General features: G+C 40.6%; 1 protein-coding gene across 4 annotated transcripts in view; it reads left to right on the forward strand.

Annotated features, from left to right (window-relative positions):
* JMJD1C (jumonji domain containing 1C) overlaps nt 1-22,577 on the forward strand; it is a 168,044-nt gene that overhangs the window by 121,099 nt on the left and 24,368 nt on the right. For 3 of the 4 annotated variants that reach the window (XM_088168776.1, XM_014882317.2, XM_088168777.1), the window contains 7 exons: nt 8,177-8,282; nt 12,933-13,057; nt 14,302-14,445; nt 14,563-14,749; nt 14,837-16,500; nt 19,453-19,625; nt 19,942-22,139. In XM_088168776.1, the coding sequence (XP_088024902.1) occupies nt 8,177-8,282; nt 12,933-13,057; nt 14,302-14,445; nt 14,563-14,749; nt 14,837-16,500; nt 19,453-19,625; nt 19,942-22,139 (4,597 nt within the window). The remainder of the gene's footprint in view (nt 1-8,176; nt 8,283-12,932; nt 13,058-14,301; nt 14,446-14,562; nt 14,750-14,836; nt 16,501-19,452; nt 19,626-19,941; nt 22,140-22,577) is intronic. The other variant, XM_088168778.1, reaches the window with a different exon arrangement.

Consider the following 22,577-nt stretch of genomic DNA (forward strand, 5'->3'; position numbering starts at 1 on the left):
GCAGAAGAGACTAGGTAGCTGTGTGATTGCTGGCATTAGTTCAAATTCCAGAGCAGGGAGTCACTCACAAGAGTGATACATTGATGGATATCTCTAGGAGGTAATGTTGATTCTAGGATCTACCATCACACTGACACGTACTGGACAGTTTTCTGCATAACTGAATTGAGAGGCCTTTGCTCTTCACTTCAGTAAGCTCTCAGTTACCAGCAGTCTTGTCAAGGAGTAGGATATTGGAGTAATGCAGCTGCTAAAAGCTTCATTGGAGGTGACTGCTGTGAGCGAAGACATGGGTTGTCCGATCAGTCATTTTCTGTGGTGATGGTACACAGCCTTTCAAGTGCCACTGCCAGCTGCCACAGATAACCTCTGCTGTTCCTCATGTAAGGAAGATGTGTCTATTGTAAAATGGTCAGTGTCTGAGCAGCCCTCATGTCTTGGCTTGATTTCTGGTTGCATTAGACTGCCTTTCTAGCAGCCCACTAGTCCAGACAACTAGCGATCAACAGAATGTACTTTCTTTTTTGCTTAAAGACACCTTATCCACACTGCTTGTCCTTCAGCTGATGGGATTTGGGTCTTGTTCAATACCTTCCGAAAGCTGTTCACAATTCACAGGGTGTCTAGTTCTCAGTTTAGATTTTAATATCAACTTACAAAAAAGATTTCTTCTATCTACTTAGTTAGTAGGTCTCCTTGTTAGCATCAACTTCACTTTGCTAATTGCTTGCTTCTGCACTTTGAGGTTTCTTTTCCCACAGTGGCAGTGAATTGCTTTGTGACTCAAAGGCTTGTTCCAGTCTTACCACATGACTGAGTGGCTTAGGACCAGCACTCCCTCTCTGTTTCTCTTACAATTAGAAAAAACAAAATGCCAAATTAGTACAAGTTGTATGTTGCTGAGATGGGTGGTGATAAGTATGTGGAGCCTGCTGTGAGGAAGCGGAAGGAAATGTGATTCAGTGGAAGATGAAAGAAAAGCATATGTGCAGCAGTATCATCAAAATGAGAGAGAAGGTGGACGTGGAGTAGTGTAGTTCATTTGGCCTTTATTTGTCTGAATGTGGAGAATGTAAATAGTACAAACAGTCACCACAGTGTTCTAGATGGAAGCTGAAAGCCCCTCTGTTTTGTGGATAGGAGCCAATTTTTTGGGGAAGTCTTAGATGCTAAAAGATAACCTGACTTTGGGGGAAGAGTTTGCTATTCTGACCCAGATTGTCCTAGCTGCTCAGAGAGAGAAACATAATTTGCGAGCATAAGAGTCATCTATTTTCAAGTATAACGCTATTGTAGATGTCACTAGAGCAGTTTTTAGGCTGGGTTATTGTCTAGCCCAGGTCTGGTTTTCCTTATCCATTGGTTGTTGCTTACTTTCCTCATGGATGTTCATCCTGTCCATATTCATGCTGTTCTGATTTCCCCTCTGCCTTACCATACCAGATTGTCATCTAGAGATAGAAGAATAATAAAATTACTTGTAAAATATAAGCTTTGCACCATGCCCATTTCACCTGAGGTATTGATAATTTTACAGGAAGGCAAATACCTCTGATTTTTGTGTTACTTAGTCAAAATCATGAAGATTATTAGACTATAAGTCAGATTTTCCCCCCCCCCCGTATATTTATGTTCCTAATGTTAGTATATCAGTTACGCTTCCAGAACTGAAAAAATCAGTGTAATAATGCATCTTCAAGCCAGAAATCAGGACTTGGAGGACTGTTTGTAGCCCTGATATCTGATTTTTAAATTTTTAAAACTAGTTTCAACTCTGAGGTAAAATAAATAAAGGGAGTAGGAGTGTGTGGGGAGAAGTATTATGTATAGGGAAGAGTGGGGAGCAGGAGAAAAATCGTTGATAGCTTTTCCTGAGAAATGTTAACTGTACTGACATTTGGAAAATCACTAAATTTGTATTCCTCATCTTTTTTTCCCCTTGTAATTTTAACTTCCTACTTATAGAAACATAGTCGTTCGTGTTACACACTGAAAATAACCCCTAATCTTTAAATGTTTGTGGTCTGAAATATCTATAAACATTTGTCCTTGAACAATGCATTCAGAGCCCCTTGCTGGGTGGGGATTAGGTATCCCAGTTATCTGTCCTGGCCCCTGCATGCAGGGCGAGTATCACTGCCCATCCCTGCTTTCCCCATGTGGTTGTGCCTGTGCGCATGCGTGAGCAAGGCTGACCTCGGCTCGACTTTGTTTCTGGTTTAGGGGTCAGGGTTGTGCCTTCAAGCCTGACTTAACTGGTTCAAATGTAGCCCAGCAGCTGCCGGCTTTGAATGAGGTAAATTGTGATTGTGCTCAGAACAGCAGAAAATAGGTCAAGTGTGGGTTGGGTTTACATAGAAAGCGCTAGCGTCTCCTAGTAAGCCTAAGCCTCTTCTCGCAGCTCAGACAAAGCCGTTTAAGGTAAACTAGGAAGTTACAATCTCCCCAGAAAACTTTCTAGCCTTTCGAGCTTTCCAGCCTTGATGTTTGTGGGTGGTGTTGCCCTTGGTGAGAAGCGTGGAGCGGGAGGGAGGTTGCCCTGGTCGGGTCGATGTGTTCCCCGGAGCAGTCCCCTCTGGAAAGGCATTGGTGGTCTGGCTGTGCGGTGCAGCATAGCCCTGCAACCCTGCGGTGCCTCTCTGACCTCCTGCCCACCAGCTTCAGTGGCATGGCAGCTGGGGTAGCCTTTCACTTCTCAGAGACAAATCAGGAATATACTGTTTACAAGTGGTTTATGCATGCTGTGTGTCTAGAAAGAAGCTGCAGGAGATATGTGTTTAGAGTCATCTAAATTCGGTTATTTCCCTCCTAAGTTCTGGTGTGGTCTGTGTGGCAGCCGAAGTGCCTGCCTGGTAACTGGTTACTGCCAGTTTTTCTGTGCTTTATTAGATTCTTATCTTTTGTCACTGGAAAGAAAGTCTGGTAGCAGGGCAGAGGGATACTAACAGTTCATAGCTGATGTTCTTGTTTTGGTATTTGGTATTCTGCCTGTCTGTATGTTGTGTGTTTTTTCTCACTCTGATGTCAAGCAGGACAATGTTAAGATTGAAGGTTTGTTAAAAATTACAGTAGGTGAAAGAGCTTACAGATCACTGACATAATCGCATATGTCAGATGACATGAGCAGTGAAAGATGAAACAAAAATAAAAGGATTTTGCTGGTTATCAAAAAATGAAAATAAGGAGAGAGTTGTATAGACCTGCTTTCAAATGAGGGGCAAAAATTGGCATGAGTGGGTTTGAGGCTGGGTGCAGGTACAGTATTTAATTTTTTATGAAAATAATCAAAAATTGACATTAGAGGACTAGTAAAAATTCTCAGAAGTTTAGATTTTTAAAAGTGCTTTTTGCTGCCACTGTTCCGCTCTAAAGACTTGTGGCAATCAGTAGGGAAAGGTCTTGTTTCCACACTGCATTTCTCATACCTAATTTCTATGCAGCTGAAGTTCAGTGCAGTTGTACAAATGACTTGCTGCAAAAGGAAAGAAAAGGGTTGGGGGCTCATTTTATAGAAGCTAATATTCACTTATGAAACAAGAGCAAAATTGAAGGTTTAGGACACTGATCTCTGAGGTTTTCTTTTGCACTGTCTGAATTTAAATGTGGGCCCTCTACCATTAAAGTCCTTACAAAATGCTTATTTCACTGTGCAGTGCACACTGTGTAAATATTGTAAACAGGACTGTCAAGTTGGTTATGTACTAGTTTTTCATCTAATTCATGTCCTAAATTATCAGAAAACCTCTAAGCAGCCAGAGGAAGCTATAGTTAATTAAGCCACAGATGGTGAGGACTAATGTGGCGTTGACCTTTGCGAGGACTGCAAAATCTACTTAGTCTTTCTCTGGAAAACACCAACTGAAATGAGTTCCTCCTGAAAATAAAAAGCCAAATGCAGAGACACCATGACCAAGGAAGGAGCTTTCCCGAATGAAGTTTGCAGGTTCCTAATGTGTGATGTGTGTTGAGATGGAGTTTTCAGAGCTCTGATTTAAGCGTTTTAATGCCAAAAGCCACTGTTTTTCTAGGACTGGCTTACCTGGAATGTATATTGTCAGTTCTCCTTCTCTACTGGTAGTGGAGAGTTGACAACTGACCAGAGTGTGTGTACCCTTCCATAAGCAGGATGTATGCTGCGTGACTGGGGGTAGGAGCAGCTACTGGAATCCACTTTTTTTTGTTCCTCTTTGCTCCAGGGTTTTATCTCTCAGTGTACTCACTTCTGCCCATCAAGTTTCTGAACGATGACTTGGAAGGGTATTCTAAAATGCTGAGGAAATGTGTTGATTCAGTAGTTCAGGTCTTGTGGAAGAGGTACCTGTGTAAATATATAGGCCTTCCTAGCACAGTCATACCTGGCTGCCCAAAATGCAGAGGAACTTCTGATCATTTGAGCCTTTCAGACCACTTGATATGAAAATTACTTTGTGCAGTGGGTAGGTTCAGCACATCTGGTGATAGCTCTCAGTGTCTTGGACAATATTTTTTTATGGATGGCGAGTGAGTAAAAGAATTCTCATTGGGATTTTGACTTGTTTTTCTGTAGGTACTATCTTGAAATTCCTGTTTGATCTCAAGGGATTTTTGACAAATGGCAAGTGATCTAAGCACTTGTTCACCTGTGACTCTGAATTATAAATTATTTTTGTCTGAAAAAACTCTCTGAAAATGCTTCTCTGAACAAAAACTTCTCCTTCCTGGTTAGACCAATGTGATATCTTAACCTGATGGTATGGTCTGTGGTTTCAACCTGCTTCTATCGTTTTGAACAAGGATGAAGAACAGATATACTCAGAAAAGCACAGCATCTTTTTGATTGGGAGAAAATGTCATTCTCTGTTCTTCTCAGGATTTCCTTGGAGTTGAACACATCCCCAGTATGTGAAAGTGGTCACCTAGAGAGACAGACAGCTGACCCAGTTCTGTGGATAATTAAGCAGAAAGTCCAGTCCACCAGAAGTGAATTTCTCTTTTGATCTAGAAGGAAGGAAGAGTATCGGTAAAGATGTAAAAAACTTGTCATAGATTGGCAAGCTTCTGGTAGTCACATTGCCTCTTGTGATTGTTTTCCAGAAGGACAGGAGGGGTGATCTCAACCATATTTCTCTAGTCCATAGGCCCTTTGTCTTCTTCCCAGAGTTGCATGTAGTCATTTGTGGAAGGGGCACTGCCACTTGAAGTACATAAAGAGCTTCTTACAGTAGATTTGAAGAAGAATAGAAAAGTTCCCTTTATTTGATTTGCATAAGGATATCAAACCAGCATTAACATCCTTCTGGAGGAGGTATTCCAGGACTTGCGGAAAAACAGTCTAGGAGAGGGTACCATACTTTTGTTTGTAAAACTACTTTCAAATGAGGAGAAGTTTGGAGGAAAATCCTGCAGGGCATGTAAATTTTCTGGAGGTTAGTCTGTCAGTCATGCTGCATCAGCCAAGAAGAGGAAAACTGAGGGTTACAATTGCCAAGGTTCAACTCTGTAGACAGTAATAGTTCGTTGAGCAGTATGTACACAGGGTAAGGAAAAGAACTGGGAACGGCAGAGTCATCTGCTTCAGTGCTAAACTAGGGAAGAGACCGCAAGTCATCAGCCTTGCCTGTTGTCTTCTCCCTGCTTTTGCCAGAGTTTGTGGTGTGTGCTGACACTGTGGTTAAGGCCTCTGCTTTATAGTTTAACATATTATGCAATTAATTTCCGGGGTTTTAGATATTCAGATTTAAAATTAAAGATGGAAAAAGGTAAGTCATGGCACACACATTTTTTTTATAGATACATGTACACAAAAGAACAGCATTTTTGAGATTACAGAAACTTACTCTGTTGGTATCTTCCCCCCTACTCTGTGATTGATATGTTAAATGTGTGTTGTGTGTATATTTAGAAACTGGGTTCTTTTTGGTATCATCCGCATAATCCCAATCACACCTGCATGCAGTTTGTGTAATGGGTCTTTGACCTAACTTCTTGTGCCTTTTGTAGCTCATCTTTGAGCTTGTCTTTTTCCAAGGGTGAGGACATAAATACAAAATGGACTTTGCAGTCGTCTTTTCTAAGTGTTCACATGGAGCACTCTCGGCCAAAGACGCTGATGTCATGCATCTGAATAGGAGATAGAGGTTCAAATGTACTACATGTAGGATGGACAGTATCTTCAGTGTCAAGTTCAAAGAAGGCCAACATGCTTAGGAAGGATGTGAAATCTAACAAAAAGGCACCAGTGTGTGTTGCCTTCAGGAAACAAATCAAAAGTGGCTTAAGATGACATAGAGACTCAAAAACTTAGTGTAAAGAACTCATGAAAATAGTATAATGTTAAGAGTAACAGTTTTAATTTCATAGTACTTAATCAATGTGTAAAATCTCATAATGAAGAGGCAAATTTTCTTAGATGCGACTCAAGAGATTACTCAGAATGTACAAGATTTGCATTAACTGCATTTATAAGTCAGCCAAACTCAGTATTGCAGTCCTTGGTCTGTTGCTTAGATCCAGTGCATATGTATCTGAGCAGGGAAATTTTTGTTGCGGGAGTCTCTTGCAAGTGAAAGAGTGCTTGGGAAGGAGGACACATGATTTATCGTCACACAGCTTCACACAGTTCCGGGATCTGTTGTGTTCCCATGGCAAATAATTCTCTCCTTCTGGTGCTGGTGGTGGTGTTTCTGTACGTAGGATCATTGCACAAATGGATTTGCACGTAATACACAGAATAGCTAATACTCTGGTTTTTTTTAAAGTGCTTTTGGAGAGGTCATTCTTGAATGAATTTTAGTTATAACCCTCCTGTGCCTCTGGAAAGGCTAGCAGCATACCTGTCTGGTTGGTATTTTGAACCTTGTGGTAGAGATCCTCTTCATCTTTGTTCGTTTTCACTTTGTTTCAATTTACATGTACTAAAATGGTCAAGATGACCATTGCTCAATTCAAGGCCATATCCTCTGTAAAAGCATAGTGATAGAGCAAGTAATTTTCTCCATTAACCAAAGGATTGATGCATTCTCCATAGTGGAGCACAGTCAGGAAGTGAATTTTGAATTTGAAATAGATATCCTATGATCAGGAATCATCTCATCTAGATGAACAGACAGAAATTGCTTGTGTCACTGGAGGGCCTGGCAGCAATGCACGATTCACTGGGTGTTGCTTGTATCTTTGTGTTCTGTGGGTGGAGCTCTTCATAAGAAATTGTGAAACATCAAGGAACATGTTAGACATCAAGGAAAGAAATTGCTTTATCTCAGCTGCAGTAAGGATAAAACATTCTACATTTTGTATGTGGAGAATTGCATTCATTATTTTATCTGTCTGAAGTTCTCTTAGTATAAATGAATGTTGCTGCTGCTCACAGATTTCCAAGGCCATCTTCTGTGTGAGGAGCCACCAGACTTTTCTTCTGTACCACAACCTCAAAGACAGAAAAAGCAAGTTTGCTCTGAAATAGAGAAATAAGTGTTCTATGAGTCCAGAGACAAATAATGATTCTTAAACCATGCTAGCAAGGTTATACACAGATTCTGTGCCTAATTTTTTTCTTGTTAGAAGGACAGAGCTACTGAATATATCTTAATTTGCTAAATGATATCCTAGCAAATACTGGAAAATAATCTTTTCCAGGAGAACTGATTGTAATAAAAGCTGAAACATGTCTTACTGGAAACTACCTAGTTGACAAAGGCCAACATATTTGAATATCGGCAATGGTGTTTATCTCAGAATACTTGTTTCTATTAAAATACTGCTTATATGTTACATTTGTAGGTTTGATACCTGTTTATGCTCGACATGTCTATATTACATTTTACAGATGTGGAAAAAAAAAGAGGTTTTTTTTTTTAATTTAGCACTTATTTAAACAATTCTTTGTGCACACCTGTGAACATCTAAGTCTTTAGAGGGCATTTTTAGCTTGTAGTAAGACAGTATGAAAGTGTGATCCTATTAATAGCTTACAAATCTGGCTGCATGTGGGATCTGATATACTGTGTTCCCATGAAATAACTTCTAGCACTATGTTACGCTTTTAAGTTTTTTCTAAAAATAGTACAGGGATTTGTAAGCAATCAGTAAAATTAGCATCTAACTACTTAATATTGTATTTTAAAATACATCTAGGAAAATAAACAAAAATGTTACAAGTAAACATAACATATGGTTCTTTTTTTAATCTCTGCTTTAGGACGACGTAGACAGTCTAAACCCAGTTCTCAGGGATAACCCGCAGTTACATGAGGAGGTAAAAGCCTGGGTAAAGGAGCAAAAGGTTCAGGAGATTTTTATGCAAGGTAATTATGTGGGAAATTGTTATTTATATTTTGTGTTAGCTAGTTTAAGGCCATTACTTGTGTGAGACTCATCCTTATAGCATTTGTGATATAATGAAGAATATATTTTTTTTACTTGGAAGTTGTTTTTTTTAAGTATTTGTTAATACAAGGAAACAAGACTGTAAGAAGCTGTTGGTGTTTGCTTCAGACTGTTCTTATTTGGTGTTTTACTGATTACAGCAAAAGCTGGATATCATTAGTCTGAATGTAGATATTTTTATTAAGATTTTTGTGAAAATAAGTGCGTATGAATGGCATCCACACACATTTTGGCATATTTAAAACTGTTCTGTGCTCTTAGTGTTACTGTTACATGTGATAACTTCTGAGATACCTGTCTGTGCTTGTAGTTCTTCACAGTTCTGTCACAGATGAAGAATACTTTCAGATCCCCACCCTATGCTCTCACCCCCTGACTGAAAAGTTCCTTTCAAATGAGTTATGATTTGGAACTTGATTCTAATGCTAGGAGGTTGCAGAAAAAAATGTGTACAGTAATATTTACATTGTACATACAAGTTACAAGAAAACTAGTATGAATTTGAAAAAATTATTCTGGTGCTATCTTGCTGATGGTAGAAATACTGTATGCATTTGCAGTATATTCATTAAGTTTCAGGAAGCTCTGCAGAGGAGTTCCTATTACTAGGAGGAAGAAACCAACCTCTGTGGGTCTGGGCTAAAATTAAAATCCCCAGGAGAGCAGTTTCAGAACAAAAACGTGGTCATCTTGTAAATGAAGATTAGGGGGAAGCTGTGAATAATCAGATATTTTAAGGATGGCTCTGAGGTTTCCTTGTTATCTAATCTCTTTGATAAAACTAAGATCAGAAGAACAAAAGGAATAAGGTAAGTATAATACTGAACTTACTCTGTCTTTCCTTCTGTGGAGTTTCTCATTTGACTAGACATGATTCTTATGGGCCACAGAAAAAGGATGCTGAAAAAAATGAACGTGTGGAATTGTGTAGATAGTAAGCTAGTATGTTGGTGTTAGTAATTTTAGATTTTACTTTTGATATCATCAGATGCAATACAATTTAATAGTCTATTGATGAAATTTGCAGACAAAACTGGATTGAGAGGTGAATGCAAAATCAAATCAGGCTATATGAAAAGGAAACTGAAGTTGAGTTTGTTTATTGTATTTCATTAGAGTAACAATAATAAGACTATTGTAAGAGCTTCTGTGTACGCTGGTACAGAATCAATAGTGGAGCAAAGCTCCAGCAGTATTGAAATAGTCATCTAAATGAGACTGCCAGCCCATCACCCACACAACTCCCATCATTCCAGGAACTGTATTTTTGTCTTTATAGATCTAAATACTCCAGCAGAGGTTTCTGTGCTTAGAAATGCACAAATGAAGAGTAATATAGATAATGAGATTAATCTCATGCCAATGTTCTTGAAGGCTAGCTGTCCTCATCTAAGGAGAAGCTTTAGGTCACTTGCTCCCCTGATACGTTTGAAGAGACACATGCTTCCTCATGGGGGCCTTGGCAATGCCCCCACCTCCACCCCATGAGATGGTGGTCAGCTGCCAGAGACTGCTGTCACATTCTCTGGGTACACAGTCTGCTCCTCGTCACACAGACTTAACATTGGCATGAACCTTCTAGTGGCTTACGGACAGCCCTCTGACAGTGCTAGCTGCTGTAATATAGTCATGTTCACTTCCTTTTCTTCTCTCTCGTCTCTGGTTTGCTTCATCTTCTCCATTACCATTTTCTTGTTCCCTGCTTTGTCTAGATGCATCTATTTAAGGTTGCTACCACATTCTCATGCTTAATCCTCTACAACATTTTTAGAATCCAGCCTTTTCCTTGTTTTCTGCGGTGCTGAAATCTTCATATCATAACTTGGTATTTTCTACTTTGACTCTTGCAGTTAAAACACAGCGTGTCTGAAGAAAGAGGAGGGTCAGATAGAAGCATTAAAATCTGGTTCCAAATATTTGGAAAGAAACATGCCAATTTGAGGAGAAAGAATTTCAGTCAAAACCAGTCCAATTATTTACAATAATGAGACTAAAGAAAAAATTGGTGTGTTTAACTTTTCCTTTGGGCAGCAGTCACAGCAGCATGCTTTGCAGTAGAGATTGTAGCTTTGGCAGGAAAGTAGTTTGTTCCTTGTTTAATAAAAAATGAAACTCCTCCCAAACTTGGCCAAGTTGAAAGCTTTTGGGACAAATAAAACTGATTCAAGGAACATAGTGAAGTGTCTCTGGTTTTTAACAATTAAAATATTTGATTTCTTACTTCCGATTAGATTTTTTTATTATTGCAGTGTCAGGCTGCAGGTATAATAATCCTCTTGAAACACTGAGTGTGCTTCAGCTCTGAACATATTTTTTCATAGTACTGCACAGGCTGTTTAACAATGTGTAGCTGGTGTGATTCAGCCAGAGGACTGGAGACAAAGCCAGGCTTTTCCTGTAATGGCTGCTTGTGGCTGGGCTAGGCTGAAGCTGAGCTGGTCTGTGTCGTGTGACTGCACGACTTTCTCCCTCGTCCTGTCACCCCACCATGTAAGAAAAAAGCCCAACCTCCTGTTTTTAAAGGTAGATAAAATCTCTTTTCAAAATAGATAGGGTAACACCTGGGATGAAGGATAGACACAGATTAGAATAAGGAGTAAGAGGAAAGAAATTGGCACTGAGTTAATGTAGGGGGGAGTATGGGAGAAGCTGGAAGCTGTTGGAGAAGGAAGGATGGAACTTGTAAGCTGAGAAGGCTGGAGGAAAGGACTTAAAAGCAAGTGGCCTGGAGTCATAGTAGTGCTAAAATGAGACAAGAAACTGGGGAGATGCTGGTTCTGCTTATGCAAGAGACAAAATCATTGTGGAGTTAGTTGGATGCAAGATAGGAGGAGCTTGGATAGGAAAGTAGGACTGGCAAATTTGCACAAAGAGACACAGGCAGAATTTTACTGAGACTGTCTGAATAAGGCAGAGCTTTGGGACAGTCATTAAAAGTTCAAGTTATGGAGAATGTGGATGGGTCAGGCACTTAGAAGTGTGGGAGCAGAGCAGGAGGCGTTTTGCAGGGGCATACAGAGTAAGGGTTGGAGAGAAGCCATCAGGAAATGTGTCCCCATGGGAACTCTGTCTGGTCCAAGACCAGAAATATGAGACATAAGCTTATATATTCTTCCTCTTTTTCTGCCCATATGTACCTGTAATTGGCACTGCCTGTGCTGGCACATTTCTGGCCCTTGTCTATGCTGCTGGAATACTCCAGGCTTGAGTTAAGGTTGGTGGCTCAGGGGGTTCAGGCAGTCTCAGGGTTTCAGCTGTGCCATGATGTGGGTGAGGGTAAGAAGGCTGCAATGGTGTGGTGTTTCTCTTCCCAACTGGTTTTAAAAATGAGATAGTCGCATGCAAAAAGTATTTCAAGAGACCACTTGGAAATTACTGAATAATTACTGCTTTTTCACTTCTCTTGATCTCTCAAATGTTGACACTAAAAACAGTCCTGGCAGTAGCACACTGTCACATACAGAGAATATAATAGACCCTGTGTGATCCAGGGTATTTTTTACTAGAGAAAGCTGTCACCTGTGAGGTCCCTGGCCTGTTTGCTGCAGATGTCTGAGCTTGCTTAATGTACTGGGCAGGGCTTGGAAAAACTGATCTTTAGGAAAGGTGGGGGAATTCTGGCCTTGCCTGTGTGGTTCAGCAACTGAGCAGTCTTAAATCACTTAAGTTAGGCTGGTTTTTCCACTCTTCCTATTTGCCTTACCTAGGACCCGGGGTTTGATTGCAGAAGTAGCAAAACCCACACAGTTGGAACTGTATTTGGAGCAGTGTTGCTTGGTCATACAAAATGCTACATAATAACAAAGTGCAATGAAACTGAAGAGTTCCAGTGATCAAGTGAGACACTGAATATGAATAAAACTGTTGTCTTGATTTCTGCATCTTGAAACAGACTGTAAAATAGATACTGTATCATAATAGTTCCCCATCCCTATGGGCTTTTGGAGGCGAATTAAACAGAGCTTTGCAAAACATATGAGGTTTCTTTGGATTTGATATGTCTGAAAACAGGAGCTGCAGTCTTCATAGTGTGTGTGTGCTTGAATGTTCTAGGTGGTCATAGCAGTCACGGGATCATTCCACTGCCTTTCTGCTTGTGACAGAAACTCTGCGGTCACTTTTGGGAAAGACTTGGCAGTTGCAGAGCCAAACCACCAAGATGTAAATCCTTTAGCCAGCAAAGCAGCTGGGCGTGTGACTAGCCTGTTGAATGGCTTTTGTATAACTTGCTGCTGCCACTTTCTAGCCTTTCAGATTATTTCTCTGTGGTTGCTGTTTGTAGGCAGGAATTTTCCCATCATGTGTCATCATGGTTGCAGAAAGATTTAGTTAGATAAGAAAATGGTATGTTGAAAATGTTAGCAGAATTAACCTTTAAGCATACTTACATGGACCATTTGTATTTCAGAATCTTTCAGAATCTATGGCTAGTTGTCCATGCCATGTGCACTATATATTTGCTGTGAGGGTTATAAAAAAAAAGCAGGAAAATCCATGTATGCCTCTTTTTTTTTCTTTTTTCTTTCCTGCATTCCACAATGGCTTTTTTATTTCTTCCCCTTCCAAAGGTCCGTACTCCTTAAATGGTTATAGGGTGAGAGTGTACAGACAGGATTCTGCCACCCAGTGGTTCACTGGCATCATCACTCACCATGATCTCTTCACCCGCACTATGGTGGTTATGAATGACCAGGTGAGTGGATGGATGATACTCAGAAAACAATCTGCAAGTAAACTATGCCTTGGGAGGTTCTAATTTTTGTTGGTAGCGCTCAGAAACACACTAAGTTAGTTCAAATCCAGCAGGCTGAGGATATCACTGCGCTGAAACTACAGCATGACTGTGTTGGACTATCAGTTAAATCCTCCTGAAGCTACGCATTTGTGCAGTGATATGATTAATACCAGTCCTACAGTTTGTTCTGCTGTTGCTATTTGACTAGTGAAGTCTTTGAAGTGAAGCAATCCAGTTTGAAGAACTGGTCTTCCCTGTCTGCTCTGTTGAGAATTTCTTTTCACAAGAATGAAATCTTTTAGCACTGCAGTAATGGTTACTTTTCCCAAGCAATTGAAATAGTCACTTTTTGCAATTTATTGAATTAAGCATTTACTGCAGCCCTACTTTATATTTGCTGTGGTGGGTTTTAGTTTTATTTCAGAATTTGATGTTACAAAAAGTTAGTACTGGTACTTTTAATGGCAGTAGTGAATTCTATTTCAGGAGAGTAGAGTAATGACTCAACAGTAATAGAGTGAATGAACCATGTGCCTTGAAATGACTGGCAAAACGTGTGACATTAAAAATTTAAGACTAGTCTATTACTCAGATAAATTCTTTCCCTTAATTTCTCAAATTAATATTCCCCAAATGTTACTTTTTTCACTTTGTATATCCTTTGAAGATTTGGTTAGCGTTTCCTACTTTATGAAGTATCTCTCACTTAGTAACTCTCAACAGTTCTAGAGTTCTTCTTTCCAGCTATTTTGGTTCTCTTCTTGTAACAGTTTTGCTTCTGTTGAAAGCCATACCGTACAGTGCTTCTGCAGTATAATTTATAGTGTATTAAATTAATTTTATAAAATATTGTGTATTGTAATTACCACTTAGGGGTTATTCTAATAGCTTGTTAAATCTCAAATTTGCAGATCAGTGAAGGGGAAAGGAATGGGTAGTGGGGTACTTTTTGCTTTTAAAAGAAAATTATTTTTACAATGACATGTAAAGACACATTTGCTTTGGTGTGACACTGTTCCCAGCATTTGTTGTATCATATGTCAGTTCTGCTTGTCACGATTAAGTAGGCTTTTCTCTGATTAGTCTTTAGCGCACAAAATAGACTGGTGAACACTGGTACAGAAAATACAGATTAGGCATTGTCTGAACATCTGTGGATTGTTATTTTTTCTCTTTTTTCTTTTTTTTTTTACATTAACCAGGTGTTAGAACCTCAGAATGTTGATCCTTCTATGGTTCAGATGACCTTTCTAGATGATGTTGTTCACTCTTTGTTGAAAGGTGAAAATATTGGCATCACTTCACGCCGACGGTCTCGTTCCAACCAGAACAGCAACACAGTTCATGTAGATACATTTATCTTTTTACCTAAGTATTTTCATATATTGCAAATGTTAAAAATGCATGTTTAAAGACACTAATTAACATTGCATTTAAGTCCATTAATAACAGATTATTTTTAGGGTCATTATACGCGTGCACAGGCAAATAGTCCCAGACCAGCAATGAATTCCCAAACTGCAGCACCAAGACAGAATTTGCACCAGCAACAGAGGAATACTCGGCCAAATAAGAGGAAAGGCTCTGATAGCAGCATGCCTGATGAAGAGAAGATGAAAGATGAAAGATATGATTATATAGGTCGAGGAGGTAAAAGTGGTTAAGGAAAAGGGAGGGAGAGCTTTCTACAACTGTATTAGACTGAAAATCTGATAGATGTGTTTTTATCTTTTACAGAAAACCCCAAAACCAAAAATAAACACTTCCTTAATAAAAGAAGAAAACCTGAAGAGGATGAAAAAAAATTGAATATGAAGAGACTGCGGACAGACAATATCTCAGATTATTCTGAGAGCAGCGACTCGGAGATTTCAAATAAAAGATTAACAGATTCATCTTCGGAGCAAAATTCAGAAAATGAGTTAAAAAGCAAGAACTCTTCAGAGATAAATGGAGAAGGAAAATCCCAAACTACTGAGGGAGTAGAACAGACACTAACAGATAGACAGTCTCCATGGGATGAATTGCATCATGATAAAAACCATGAAGAGACAGAAAGACTGAAGGCATCAGTCTTGGATCATCAGGAAAAATCTTCACTCCATGCAGTGGAGCAGCCAACACTTTATGAACAGAATGCCAAGGATCCACCTGTTCAAGAGTGTAATGCAGAAAAACATCATACTGTGGAGTTAAAAAATGAGCAGTTTTTAACCAGACCTCCTACTCCTAAGTGTGTTGTTGATGTTACTAATAAAACCAACTCTGAAAAGGAAAATCAGGATAATGCTGCAAGTACCTTTGGTTTGCAAACAGTTCAGAAAATAGAATCTCACAGCAGTGATTTAAAGCAGCAATTTGCAAATGCAGATTTCCTTGAAGCAAGAAAACAGGAAGCTGATCAAAGTTGGGTTAGCAGTGTTGGTAAAACAGATTTGATACAACTTGGGGTTGTAAAATCTTTACCAGTACATGAACACTTAAACTCTGAAAAAGTGCAGTATGGCTCATTTATGTCTTCGTTAAATGTAGCTTCTCTAGCAGAAGAAAGTAAACTGCATAAACAAAGTCCAGTCCCTGATTCTGTGAAGTCAAAATCTAGTGCTTCAGTTGATCATCCTAAAACAAAGTCACCTGATGCTAAGCCTAAATTCACCCAGTCTTCTGATACTGTGAAGTCAAAGGTTAGTTCCCAAAACAGCCATGCTATTGGATTAACAAGGTCAACCAATAAAACTGATCATGATTTGTCCAGGTCTAGTTTTCATCCAGTTCCAGCTAGAGTTAGTGCTCTAGAAGCCACTAAGAGTCCTCTTATCATTGACAAGAATGAACATTTCACAGTATACAGGGACCCCACTCTGATTGGACAAGAAACAGGAACTAATCACATTCCACCTTACTTGCATCAGCATAATTATCCTCTGCATTCCTCATCCCACCGAACCTGTTTAAATCCAAATGCACATCATCCTGCATTAACTGGTTCATCCCATCTGCTTGCTGGGTCTTCAGCTCAGGCTCCTTTGTCCGCTATTAACACTCACCCCCTTAGTAGTGCATCTCACCATTCTGTTCATCACCCTCATCTACTTTCTGCAGTGTTGCCCGGAGTGCCTGCTGCCTCCTTGCTGGGTGCCCACCCGCGACTAGAGACTGCTCATGCTAGCAGCCTAAGCCATTTGGCATTAGCACACCAGCAGCAGCAACAGATGTTACAACACCAGTCTCCACATCTTCTCGGACAAGCTCATCCTTCTGCTTCCTATAATCAGCTAGGGCTTTATCCAATTATTTGGCAGTATCCAAATGGAACACATGCTTACTCAGGACTTGGTCTGCCCTCCTCCAAATGGGTCCACCCAGAAACTCCTGTTAATGCGGAGGCTTCCTTGAGAAGGGTAAGTTAAGATCCTTTCGTAATTATGTATTTAGCTGGGCCTGGTGCCAGCATTGATTTCCTAGGTGCAGATGTGGTAGTTTGTGTCACACTGGACATATTGTGATGGTGGGGTTTTTGAGTACACAGAGAACTAGGAATGGAACTGCAGCAGTAACCACTGTCTCATGGATGTGTGTAGGGAGTTTTTCCAGACCTTGATTTCTAAGAATTCTAAAGAAAGATTAAATGTTTGATTGTAATTTATGACTAAAAGTGAGGTCAGCCAGTTTGTTTGGGAGCTCAAGTTCGCAGGGTAAATACTTGCTACCTTGAGGTATGTAAAGTGAAATATTAGGAGAGGCAGGACAGTCTTCATAGTGAAATTTTGTGCATGTTTTGTCAATAATGGTGAAAGAGAAGGAAGAAATACTAAATCCAGTGGGAAGTTCTGAAGATAGATGGTCTTGCATTTATAGATGTTTCATGCACACATTTCTCGTCTTTACACCTATTTGTGTACCCTTTCTTGGTGTGTCATTTTCTCCCCTTCTGTTTCTGTTGATACTCGCCTCTGCCTTCCTATCTGCTTTCTATTCCTCTGTATTCAAGTCAGGGTGATTCCTCTGTCTGTTTGCTGAGTGTAACTGTTGAAGTCTCAGAAGAAGTGGTTTGTGTTTTTCACCCTAGTGCCCAGTGCAGTGGTGGGGTTTGACAGGCAGATGTGGCAATTACAGGAAAAATTTTCGTAGCTCCTGAAGTCTTGGGATATGGCATGCTCATTGCAGGCACCTCAGAGGAATAGTGTGAGATAAAGTGTGTATAGTGCAAACTTTGGAGCGCTTTAGTGCCAGGTTCAATTAAACCACCACTGAGCATGTGCATACTGATCTTTAGAGGCTTTCAACTTGGCCTAATTTGGGCAGATTTTCACAGGGACCACAAAAGGCATGTCACTTACAGCAGTCCTTCTGCTAAATTGTAATCCTTTGTGTCAAAGCTTGACATTCTGAATGGTAAAAAGGCTGTCCCTCCCCAAGTTCATTCTTAAAAAAAGCCAAACCACTGTGGTTAAGTCTTTCCCAAAACAGTTGGTTTGAGCTGGCCTTATGATATGAAGTGAGTTTGATATAAAATGTAGCAATGAAGAAAAGCCTAAGAGAAAAGATAGGTGGATTTATCTTTTCATGTTGCTGCCTGCTCCACCCCATACAGAAGTCCGTTTTAAAAGAACTCAGATGTTTGTTTCCACTTTGGCTGCCTGAAGAATGCAGCTCTGCATACTGAGGCACGTAACTTTTTAATTATGTTGATACGTGGCAGTTGTCTTGTGGTGACTTGTCTTCTGCCTCTTGAACTGGAGGCTTTTTTTAAATAGATCTTAGAAACCCGGAATGGGCGTTTCCAAGGCCGGTTTGCATGGATGCCACAATCACAGAAAGGGATCTGTGTTTCAGCTGTAAGAGCAGCAGCAGCATCCACCCTTGGCTCAGGGCTGAGCCATGTCTCTGAGCCAAAGGAAGCGTGCCCCAAGCCCACCTTTTCCTACTGTCCTTGGGTGGCTGTGGCAGCTCCCATATTTTGGCTGGACAGTAGATAATTGCAGGTAGTCACAAAGCCGTTTGTGCAACGCTTGGTGCTCAGGCAGATGTTGCCCAGCTCCTCTAGGGAGTAGGTGACGGGCCTTCTTTGCATAATACTTTAATACAGCTTGCCCGCTGTTCGTGGGAACTCACCACAGCGTGGGAACTCCTGGCCTAGGAAACGTATGCACTAAAACTGTAAGCACAAACCTAAGTAGCTGCTTTAAATATTCAAAAACACAGAAATCATAATTTCAAAGTTGTAGCACCTGCAGGTCTATTCTGTGCTGTGTGCATGTGTCATGAGAGCTCTTGGCTCCCTTTCTGCTGCAGCAGTTCCCAACTGGGATTGCCAAGTCTGGGGAGAAGGATAGGTATGGACTGGTGAGGAGTGTAGGGAAGGGAAGAAGGTGGGGATGGAAAAGTATCACGAGGCTTGGGGGTGCGCTCAAAAGCTCACTCTTGTCCCCAGTCCCTTCCTGGTTTCTCCCCAGCACTTGAGCCCCACTTGAACAGGTGTCCTGCTTTTCCACTCTGCTGTGTACACTTCTTGTAAGCAGGTCTCCTAAGCAGAGATATGGCAAGAGGAGAGAGCGAGCTGCTCCTGGTCTTTTCTGCAGGCTGTTAAACAAGTTTCAGTAAAGATAAGAAAACAGAGATTTAACAAAGTAGTAGATTAAAAAGTAGTTTCATAGATCAAGATTTACCAGTGTGTCTAAATGAGGAGTGTTTAGGTACACAGCATAAAATTGGCTGTGTGTTTGTCATGCTGCACAGTATGGCAAGTGTGTACATTTATGGTTTTAATAGTGTGATGATAATGATGATCAAGCCAAATAAAAATGCCTGACTAAATAAAGCAGATTAATTAGGATTATCATACATAATCTTTTGGTTGGGGCAGGAAAGGAACAATCCAGGAAAGAGATACTTACATCTCTATCCTTGGAGATAAAATTGCTTCCAGAAATATAAAGCCATATTTGTATTTTTAAAGAAATACTTCTTGCAAATCTTTGAAGAGGTAACAGTCTTTTTACTAGTAATTGAATTTAAGTGTTGTCAAGTTGTCATGGGTTTGTGAATTTTGATGAGCTTGAGGTGCTGTTCTAGAATTAACTGCTCGTGCTGAGTACTTGAAAATGAAATGGTTTAAGAATGCTTCTGAAATGTGTAACCTGTTTTGTATGATAGAAGTCCAAGAGAAGTACAGTTGTGTTTTAGTTGGTCAAAAAATGACTTAATGTTAAATTTAATTTGCTGTCTATGATTTGATAATGAAATACATTACTTGACTTTGATTGTTGGTAGGACATAGTACAGTTACCGTTGTGGTCCCATGATTATTTTGAAGTCTGATTTTATTTTTCTGTTTCGGTTGGTGTCAACAGAATACCCCCAGCCCCTGGTTACACCAGCCCACCCCAGTGACCTCAGCTGACAGCCTTGGTTTACGGAGTCACATTCCTGTGCGACCATCCAGCGCAGATCCCCTTCGGCCTCTCAAATTGACAACGCATTCCAGCCCACCTTTGTCCAAAAGCATTGTAGAGCATCGCAAAGAGTAAGTTTACTGTTGAACTCTACGTGGGAGAGTACACTTCAGCAAGTCATGTTGCCTTTTAGCTTCCTTTTAGTTTATTTGTAGACATGAATGCCTGTGGGGGACACAGGCTTATCGTTATGTTGCCTTGTTGACTTGGTATGGTACTTGAGTTCATGAGTCATTTGAAGACTTCTAAAACTGTACTTAATAGAGAGGAAAGTTTATTTTGTGTTAATAGATTACTTCGTTCAGGGCACAGGAAGAAAGGTCTTCCGTCTAGCACATTGTACTACGTTCAGCCTAACCTGTGTTTGCTTAACCTTTCTTCAAACAGAGAACTGGAGAGGAAAGCTTTTGTTGAACCTCTGCGTTCTGTTACCACTGTGCCAGTGAAGAGTGAGCTGGAGCAGAGCAGAGCGCAGACAGCAAAGGAGAGCCATATGCACAGACATTATGCAGATCCAATATTGAACCAGCTGCCAAGGCCACCACAGGAGACTGGGGAGCGACTGGGCAAATACAAAGAAGAACACAGACGAATACTTCAAGAAAGTATTGAAGTTGCTCCATTTACAGCTAAAATAAAGGCACTGGAGGGAGAGAGAGAGAACTACTCCAGGGTAGCATCCTTATCTTCAAGTCCCAAAAGCCATTCAGTGAAATATGACAAAGATGCTGAACGCTCTGTGTCAGAACTGTATAAAATTAAGCATTCAGTTCCACAGAGTTTGCCACAGAGTAATTATTTCACTACCTTGTCTAACAGTGTAGTAAATGAACCACCAAGATCATACCCATCAAAGGAAGCTTCAGGTGTATATGTTGATAAGCAAACTAATTGTCCTTCAACTGCAGCTAGTCCCCAGGCTATCCCCTCCTACATTTCTTCCCTTTCAAAACCACCACCTTTAATTAAGCACCAACCAGAGAGTGAAGGCTCTACAAGCAAGATTCCCGAGCAGCTTTCACAGTCGGTGCAGTCTCACTCTGTAAATTCTTTCAGGAGTGACAGCAGGAGCCCTACTCAGTTGTCAGTCTCATCTTCAAATACACTCCGGAGTATGCCTGCCTTGCATAGGGCCCCTGTGTTTCATCCTCCTGTGCACCAGAACCTGGAGAAGAAGGACAGCAGCTATAGCAGCCTTTCACCTCCAACTCTAACTCCTGTTCAACCTGTTAATGCTGGTGGCAGCAAAATACAGGAGTTGCAGAAACCGCCAACTTTAGTGCCTGAGCCCAAGGAAGCCCAAACTGGTTTCAAGGGCACTTCTGAACAGAATTTATCAGAAATGTGGAAGTCTAATAATGCCCCAAATAACGAAAAAGTGGATTGGCACAGTGGAAGAATGAGTGGAAAGTTGCAGTCCGCTACAGCATCTGTTATTGTGCGTCCTCCTTCTAGCATAAAATATGAGAATGTACCAGTAATGCAGTCTGCTTCGAAAGAACGAGTTAGCGAGAGATCTTCAGCTGTGGCAAATCTAGCAGATTGCCTGAAAATGGCGGAAGCCAGGGAGTCTGGAAGAATCATACTGCCAAATATGAACTCAGACAGTTCTCGCACACAGTATGAAAAGAGATTTGCAACTGTCTTGCAAGGCAGCACTCCACGTGCTGTCACCCCTACTACAACTATCATCTGTAGCACCAAAACGGATGTCACTGCATCAGCAGCAATGATGACCAGCATATCAAGCCAGGGGAGCTCTGAAGTGACTTACTCGGTCTCGAGTGCAGTGTCCTGCACACTGCTGGAGTGCACGGCCTCAAGAGCGGCCAGCCAGGTGGTGGTGCAGCCTCAGGAGTGCAAGGTCAGCACTCCAGCTCTGGTTACATCTGCTGCTGGCAGTGCTGCTCAGCCCAGCTCGGGATTCTCCACCTCTACTGACTTTGTCCATTTGAAAAAGCACAAGGCAGCGCTGGCTGCAGCTCAGTTTAAAAGTAGTAACACCACTGAGACAGAGTCCAACTCTGTGAAAAATCAGACATTTTCAGCATCTCTCTCCCTAGACACTGCAATCGTCTGTAATACAATAAACAAAGCGAACTCTGTAGGCAGTGGGCAAACTTCCCAGACAAGTCAGCCAAACTACCACACTAAACTAAAAAAGGCTTGGCTTACAAGGCATTCAGAGGAAGATAAAAACACTAATAAAAAAGAGAATTCAGGGAACAGTGTTTCAGAAATTATTAAGCCGTGTACTGTCAATTTAATAGCATCTACATCAAATGATTTGCAAAATAGCATAGATAGCAAAATCTTGGCAGATAAGTTTGTAAAGGAAGATAAGTACCCAAGGAGAAAAGGAAAACGAACTTACGACTCTGGCTCTGAAAGTGGTGATTCTGATGAAAGTGAGAGCAAGTCAGAGCAAAGGACTAAACGGCAGCCCAAGCCAACTTACAAAAAGAAACAAAATGATTTGCAGAAAAAAAAGGGTGATGCTGAGGAAGAAGTGAGACCAAATGGTGTTCTTAGCAGGAGCACCAAAGAAAAAAGCAAGCTGAAGTTACAGAGCGGCAGTAACAGCAGTGAGTATATTAATCTGATTTGGAAGACACAGAAGCTTGTGAAGTCCAACACTGTTAATCCTGGAGGGTTTGTCATGCACAATAGCTGGGAAAAGAGCTGAAAAACATGCCTGTGTAAATGAGTCGGTCCAGATTTATCTGTCTTGAGGCCATTTGAAATATCCTGGTGTAAGAAATAGAGGATTTTGTGTATGTGTTAACAAACTGGTTCTTTGACTGAAAATAAGCCATAAGCCATCTTGTTTTTGCCGTCCATCAGAATTGAGCAGGCTGGTGCATATAGTTGTGCCACTTGTATTGAGATATATATATATATATATACACACATTTTTGGTTTTTTTATTTTAAGATCTAATGCATTTATTTTTAGAGCACTGCTGGAGGGAAAGATTCTCTGTTGTTGAACTCTAATTCATCCTTTGATCAGAAAGCCATAGG

This window comes from Sturnus vulgaris, chromosome 8, assembly GCF_052056855.1.
Source record: "Sturnus vulgaris isolate bStuVul1 chromosome 8, bStuVul1.hap1, whole genome shotgun sequence".
NCBI lineage: Eukaryota > Metazoa > Chordata > Aves > Passeriformes > Sturnidae > Sturnus > Sturnus vulgaris.